General features: G+C 42.1%; 2 protein-coding genes and 2 long non-coding RNA genes across 5 annotated transcripts; 2 read left to right on the forward strand and 2 right to left on the reverse strand.

The window, feature by feature from the left end:
* The first annotated feature begins 360 nt into the window (after nt 1-360).
* Nucleotides 361-1,456, forward strand: LOC125531610. Its single transcript, XM_048695948.1, has 4 exons — nt 361-745; nt 848-974; nt 1,194-1,301; nt 1,394-1,456. Exons 1-4 carry the CDS (start codon nt 633-635, stop codon nt 1,454-1,456), a joined length of 411 nt encoding a protein of 136 aa, XP_048551905.1. The 5' UTR covers nt 361-632.
* A 3,157-nt stretch (nt 1,457-4,613) lies between these two features.
* LOC125531613 lies at nt 4,614-5,083 on the reverse strand. The gene is made up of 2 exons (XR_007293366.1): nt 4,833-5,083; nt 4,614-4,673 (listed from the first exon to the last, which is right to left on the reverse strand). It is a non-coding gene; the product is annotated as an uncharacterized LOC125531613 (long non-coding RNA).
* Nucleotides 5,084-5,155: 72 nt separating this feature from the next.
* On the forward strand, nt 5,156-6,370 carry LOC125531612. The gene is made up of 2 exons (XR_007293365.1): nt 5,156-6,015; nt 6,115-6,370. It is a non-coding gene; the product is annotated as an uncharacterized LOC125531612 (long non-coding RNA).
* Nucleotides 6,371-6,535: 165 nt separating this feature from the next.
* On the reverse strand, nt 6,536-7,123 carry LOC125531611. 2 transcript variants are annotated; one of them, XR_007293364.1, is made up of 2 exons: nt 6,896-7,123; nt 6,536-6,811 (listed from the first exon to the last, which is right to left on the reverse strand). XR_007293364.1 is itself a non-coding variant. In XM_048695949.1 (2 exons), the coding sequence occupies exons 1-2, from the start codon at nt 7,067-7,069 to the stop codon at nt 6,625-6,627; spliced, it is 330 nt and encodes a 109-aa protein (XP_048551906.1). In that variant the 5' UTR covers nt 7,070-7,123; the 3' UTR covers nt 6,536-6,624. The 2 variants fall into 2 exon arrangements, 1 of the variants encoding a protein (XP_048551906.1); XM_048695949.1 differs by having other exon boundaries at nt 6,927-7,123.
* Nucleotides 7,124-7,136: the final 13 nt, after the last annotated feature.

Here is a 7,136-nt window from a genome sequence, read left to right on the forward strand (position 1 = left end):
AAAAGATTCAGAATTCTTGGAACGCCTTGTAGGTAAAGGTGGATCATATTCAGTCCCATCATTATCAATATTCATATTGCAAAACAAAGATTTAATAGGGGACACATCAATAATTTTTAGATCTTCATCATTATTTTCATAAGAACTAGAAGAACACACTTTTATAAAGACATTTTTCTTAACACACATCCTAGCGGTTCTTTCTTTGCACTCATCAATGTGAATTCTTATGGCTTTAAGAGACTCATTGATATCATGCGTGGAATCTCTACTTCTAATGAAGCAGTTGGTAGTCTCTGCCGGTCAATTTTCATCCCATCACTTTTGTCCGGGTTTTTTAGGTTATTTTGGTTCCGTCCACCACCTCCCCTCCGCTGGTTTTTCCGTTGCGATAGAACCAATCCCTCGCTAGCCCTACCTCGTCTCCCGTCTCCAGTCGCAGCCGCCGCCGCACCCCAATCCAACCCCGCCGCCGGCGATCTCCTCGCCCCCCTGCGCCGCCGCCCCCAACCTTCTATTCCTCTCCCAAGGGAAGGGAAGGGAAGGGAAGGGAGAGGGAGCGCCCAGATCCACGGCGGCATCAGCGCGCTGTCGTCGACCTGATCCGCGTCCGTCCTCGAGGGAGGTCGGCCATGGAGGTCCGACGCGGCCCAGCAGCAGCCATGGACGGACGGAGACACCCCAAACCCTACCTGGGACGACGCCTCAACCTTCAAGGACGCGCGCCGGCGACCGCAGATCTCCGGTGACGGCTATGTTGAGTGCGTACCTGCGGACGTTCTTCCTCGGATTCATCATCTCCCCCTGCTCGTGATTCCTTCCTTGGATTCTTTTCTTTTGTGTGCAGGATGACTGCCCCGGATCTGGACGCACAACCTGCAGCTGCAGCAACAGTTGGACGACCGAACGCACGAGCCCTCCTTCCCTCCCTCATGGCTCTGCTTCCTCCTACCCTGCCCCCTCACGTGGGCATGGTGAGCTTCCTACCCCCCGTGCACATCTCATCTAATCTCATCAAATCTAGATTTCTCTGGACGTATTTATTGTTCTAGACACAACTTGATTCTCTTCAGTTTGATGTCACCCCTTTCCTGCCGGAGTGAGTCAGTCAAATACTCCTACTAGCAGTATAAGATGTTTGCTGACTTTGAAAAATGATAGATAGTAAAAAATACGCTAATGAGGTTGTGCAGCGGCGGACGTATGACTGCTACCTGCACAAGCGGATGGCCCTGCGAGCCGGACCAACCTCCAGCTGCTGTGGCGTACCACGGGCAGATTTATCCCAACGAGGTATGCATGTGCACAATCATCATCTGAAACATATGGATGCAAATGCTTGGTGCTGCGTGCATGCATATATACATCTAAACAGAATTACGGTGGGATGCAGGAAACAAGGAGCCCAAAAATTAAATTAAAACAAATCGACGCCAACAGCGATGGGGGTGAGTAAGCTATTCATATTTCTTTTCGTCTGTGGATGCCTTGATGGTTTGTATTTCACATTTTGTTTTATTATTATTGTTATATACATTACAGTCTTGTTTCTTGCGGTCATACACATTAACTTTGCAGTCACGTCTTCACATCACATTTGACCTGCAGCAATTGGTTGTGTGTCCAATGTACATGTCTAAATTTTGTTTAGGTGGATGTCGCGCATGCTTTGGTTGTGTGTGCAATGACTTTTCTGTGGTATAACCCTTCATATTATTACCCGCAAAAAAAACCTGAATATTGTTAGTTGACCGTTTACATGTTTGAATAACCTTTACCGTCACGCTAAAGCCTAAAAGGTAGTTAGGTAGAGAGTCTCAAGTCACCATTCGATCAAAAACTATTTAGTAAGCTGTTCTCTAATTTCTCAGCGAATGAGCACAAATTCAGAAGGGTACGTACACAAAAGAACCCATGTACAAAGTCTCTACTCTTTTACCAGGCTATCCACCATCTACACAGCAGGATTCACAAAGCCATGTGGATGCTACCAAAGTGATAAAATTTGGATGTTTTTGGAAATATAGCATCATAGGCCCAGTAAGGGGAAAAAGCCAACATCATGAAGAATGCATTAGGATAATGATTTTACCTTGGGGTTATAATCTGCATTACGTGCCTAGAGAGCTATTTGCTTTCAAGTCCAATTTACAATCCAGGCGCTGACCGTCGACACAATATTCTTGTCATCAAATCAGACACCAGAAAGCAGAGTACACCCAGGAGAAATCAGACTAGGAAATAGCTCTGGCTCATACTGTCAAGTAACCATATAAAATATCATTTCCAACACAAGGAAAGAGATAAGTTCTGGGAAAGAAAGAATAAAAATATCATACATGATAAAATAGTGCTGAGAGAACAGATTTCAACTTAGTAACTTACACTTCAGAAAGCGTTGTGAAAATATGTGAGACCCTCAAGCCTGATAGCTTCTTGATGTAATGGTTCTTTGTGTTTGTCCTTCCATTCAAGACAAATATACCTGGTCAAAAACCTAATGGTTGAAAAACATATGTACTGATCAATTAGTGAAACAAAGTTGTATCACTGATGCTGTGTTTTTCATTGAAGCAAAATATGACAATGTACTAATCTAATAGTGCAGATGTAGATTATCTCGCCTAACCTGATCGCATGCTTCAAAGTTAGATTTTGTCCCAGTATATATTTAATGTGTATAGTTCACAGAAATAATAATGGTTTATTTTATTTCGTTACAAGCGCCGACAGACCATGACGCTTGAAGATATGGAGGCGACAAATCTGTGCCGATCCCCTCTTGGTGATAACTCTAGCCGAGCCCCTCTTGGTGACATTCCTAATCTTGAGCATCCTTCCCAAATCCTATATACCTAAGAGATTCACCCCCACTATCCTATTTATCTTAACATGCAAGCTATCCACATCAGCAGTCCACTCACATCAGCGCTCCGTTACCGAATTACAAGAGGGACCCACCACAGGTTGACATGGATTCTCTGCCTCCACGTCACCTCAACTTCTTCTACCAAGTTGTGTCACACACACGTCACCTCAACTTCTTTTACCACATTGTGTCACACACACATGCTGTGCGTTATCACGTTGTGCGGCACGCAGCAAATGTAGGTGGCATACGAAACGAGGGCCTGCCCATATTCCTTTCATCCACTATCTCGCCACTGATCATTAATAGGCCCGTTTACTAGGATAAAGCCAGTTCGTCTCACACAAATCATGAACGAATCATTGCGCCTTCCAACTGGGTGCTACTGCGACGGGGCGGCGGCGGACATGTAGCAGAGCACCGGGATCCATTAAATCAGGGAATATCCAAAGAATATTCTTTATCATCGCACATACTAAAATTCATGTGCACACAATTTTAGCTTTTCAACACTATTCTCTCTTATTCTAAACAATATTTTTTTCCAAGAATGTTATTTAAAAAAACACATTTATCATATTCTAAACAATATTTTTTCCAAAGAATATTCTTTATCATCGCACATACTAAAATTCATGTGCACACAATTTTAGCTTTTCAACACTATTCTCTCTTATTCTAAACAATATTTTTTTCCAAGAATGTTATTTAAAAAAACACATTTATCATATTCTAAACAATATTTTTTCCAAAGAATATTCTTTATCATCGCACATACTAAAATTCATGTGCACACAATTTTAGCTTTTCAACACTATTCTCTCTTATTCTAAACAATATTTTTTTCCAAGAATGTTATTTAAAAAAACACATTTATCATATTCTAAACAATATTTTTTCCAAAGAATATTCTTTATCATCGCACATACTAAAATTCATGTGCACACAATTTTAGCTTTTCAACACTATTCTCTCTTATTCTAAACAATATTTTTTTCCAAGAATGTTATTTAAAAAAACACATTTATCATATTCTAAACAATATTTTTTCCAAAGAATATTCTTTATCATCGCACATACTAAAATTCATGTGCACACAATTTTAGCTTTTCAACACTATTCTCTCTTATTCTAAACAATATTTTTTTCCAAGAATGTTATTTAAAAAAACACATTTATCATATTCTAAACAATATTTTTTCCAAAGAATATTCTTTATCATCGCACATACTAAAATTCATGTGCACACAATTTTAGCTTTTCAACACTATTCTCTCTTATTCTAAACAATATTTTTTTCCAAGAATGTTATTTAAAAAAACACATTTATCATATTCTAAACAATATTTTTTCCAAAGAATATTCTTTATCATCGCACATACTAAAATTCATGTGCACACAATTTTAGCTTTTCAACACTATTCTCTCTTATTCTAAACAATATTTTTTTCCAAGAATGTTATTTAAAAAAACACATTTATCATATTCTAAACAATATTTTTTCCAAAGAATATTCTTTATCATCGCACATACTAAAATTCATGTGCACACAATTTTAGCTTTTCAACACTATTCTCTCTTATTCTAAACAATATTTTTTCCCAAGAATATTATTTATCATCGGCACATACTATCTCATGTTTCTAAACATCAAATTATTTGTTAGAAATTCCCGCAACAACGTGCGGGGTATCATCTAGTGACTCCAGTGCCCGTGCCAGGTAATTGCGAGCATAATTTTTTGTTGTTGATCGCATTGGGGCATACATATAGTTGATACGGCTTTTCTACTGTTAAATTCTTGCTGCAGAAATACAAAAATTATATATAAATCAGAACGAACATCACAACATGTTCTTAAACACAATGGTGTTAGCACACAAAAATCTAGCTAACAACAGGAACTACGGTTTTAACCCAGGCTATTAACTAAGGTAAGGGAGAGAATTTAACTGGAAATTACCTCTTGGTGCAAGTAGTACATGTGCTTTCAAGAGGAGCCAACGATGCGGCCAACCATGCTTAAAATGATACACAGTGCAAATCCCACGCCTCTGGATTCCTCTTACTTCATCAGCTCACTTGAGTAATGCCCTGCTTGTTTAGCAAATAAATTTTAGTTGTGTCTGGAAGATGATACATAGCTGTCTATTATATCATGAAGAGCATGGCTCCAATGTATTTCAGGTACTTATGTCTAGCTTCAACTGATGGCATCTCTAATACTTCTGAATCTTTCTTTTTCCGGATAATGCATCTGTATGTCTGCATTCATATGCTTATGTATATCGTTGAATCCATTTTAGTCAAACATTGCGATCAATAGCTCACAAGAAAAAAGAACATTGTACAGTAGAAGAGGCATATGTGAATACATTGCGCAAATAACTGATACCAGTTTTCTGAACTAGCCTGGTGGTACTTCAGAACAACATTGTATTCTCCAAAAATATGAAGGTATGAAAAGAAGTATTCTACACTTTGGAAATTCAGAGATTAATTGGCTACATTGGTGCATTACCTATCGGCCTGGGGTGGCCTGCCATGGAGATCGACGAGGCAGCAGCGCGACTGTGCTCAGCGCAGTTTGAGTGGGGTAGAAGACAGAGAAGTCCATCGCTGCACGCAGCGGCAGCTGCACGCAGCGCATCCACGGCTGGCGGAGCATCGCGATTAGGACTAGCTGGAAGTGCTACTTCGAGTATAGAGCACCGCCAACTAGCGTAATGTTTCGTATTCGTTTTATCCGTTGTACTATGCACTGACAGCCGGACTGACTCATCTGCTGCAAGCACTGCATATGTATAGTACAGGCGAAAGGACACAATATTACCGTTGCACTGAACACTATATAAAGTAAACACTTCACCCAGCTGCATGTATTTAAGGCTCATGCACCAGCCGCTGCGTGCAGGACCGATCGTTTTGCTTCAAACACGCACACAAGCACCCGAGTTGCTGCGATCCGTCGACGTCGCCGTGCCGCGATGTCCCAGAGCTCATCTTCCGCTCGTCGTCTCTGGACACCCCCGCCCCCGCTGCCATTGATCCTGTGCCCGAGGTGTGCCGGGATGAGCACTAGATGGTTTGTCTCCGGGATAGACCGGAATCCCGGCGTCCGTTTTTACAAGTGCCCGAACCAGGGGGTAAGTCTGTTATCTGTACACCCATCCATCAGATGTTGCAGTTTTCTGCTGTTTGCTTTGTATTTTCTTGTTCATCATTCAGTTTTGAAACTGACGCAGGACGGGAGGCCCGTGCGACTTTTGGTTGTGGGAGGACCAGTACGTGTTCTTCATCACCAGCGTTGGCATCAACCTTCTCATCAAGGCGGCCGGAGGTGGGAGCAACGTGATGTTTGGTATCGGACGCGCCATGGAAGATGTACATTTTTTTGGTCAATGAAAAATAACCAGTGTACATAATGCCGGGGCACGCGTACTACTGTAACCAAACACCGGGTCATGATTAAGAAAACGAGTAAGGACCATTTTCTGCCAAGCCTGATCCAGAATATATTCTCTCCCCCACTCTACATTCAGACTGCTGCACGAAATTCACCAAACTTCTACAATTGGATTATACCGAAGTATAGCTTTCCCTTTGCAATGTTTGAACACTAAAAAATGTCACCATCCCAACAGAGAAACAGCGACGAGAATAATATTGGACAGAAAGAACCTAATCATGCAACTCCGGTGGTTATTTTTACTAGCAATTCAAGCTCTTTTGTCAACGAAAATTAACCAGGGAAATTAACCAGCGACGAGAATAAGATTGTAGAATTCATATGCCTCCGGCATAGAATCGAAAATTGTGCCAAGCACCGGGTTGACAACCACATCAGTCCCCCTGTCAGCGAACCCTCGTATGGCAGCTTCAAGTGCCGGCACACGATCAACCACTGCCGCCCGCTCGTCTGATGCTTGCGGCCCTCTTGTCCTGCCAACATAAGCAGAAGGAAAAGAAGATAAATAGAAAGCATGCCTGTAGTTAGGAAAACCATTTTTTTTTCTCTAATTTTACATTTATGAACATTGACAAATAAAGATTGTACTGCGAGACGACGGGCAGCGCCGCGCCATGGGCGCGTCCGACAGCCACATCGCCACCGCCCGAGCTGAACATGGTGCAGGACCCCCCCGGAGAACTCAACATCAGATAAAGCCTTCTCCGCCGCCGGCTGTGCCCCACCCTCATCCGACCGACGCGTATCAGGAGAGAACGGGCGGACGACCGATTCCGGCGAGCCTACTCCTGCCGCGGC

Source organism: Triticum urartu, unplaced genomic scaffold (assembly GCF_003073215.2).
Source record: "Triticum urartu cultivar G1812 unplaced genomic scaffold, Tu2.1 TuUngrouped_contig_7610, whole genome shotgun sequence".
Taxonomy (NCBI): domain Eukaryota; kingdom Viridiplantae; phylum Streptophyta; class Magnoliopsida; order Poales; family Poaceae; genus Triticum; species Triticum urartu.

Coding starts and splice junctions, on each gene's coding strand:
- LOC125531611 (XM_048695949.1), bottom strand. CDS start 7,069: ATGAGGGTGGGGCACAGCCGGCGGCGGAGAAGGCTTTATCTGATGTTG. Junction 6,812..6,926: donor GCGCTGCCCGTCGTCTCGCA/GTACAATCTTTA, acceptor TTATGTTGGCAG/GACAAGAGGGCCGCAAGCAT.
- LOC125531610 (XM_048695948.1), top strand. CDS start 633: ATGGAGGTCCGACGCGGCCCAGCAGCAGCCATGGACGGACGGAGACAC. Junction 746..847: donor CCGGCGACCGCAGATCTCCG/GTGACGGCTATG, acceptor TTTTGTGTGCAG/GATGACTGCCCCGGATCTGG. Junction 975..1,193: donor TGCCCCCTCACGTGGGCATG/GTGAGCTTCCTA, acceptor GAGGTTGTGCAG/CGGCGGACGTATGACTGCTA.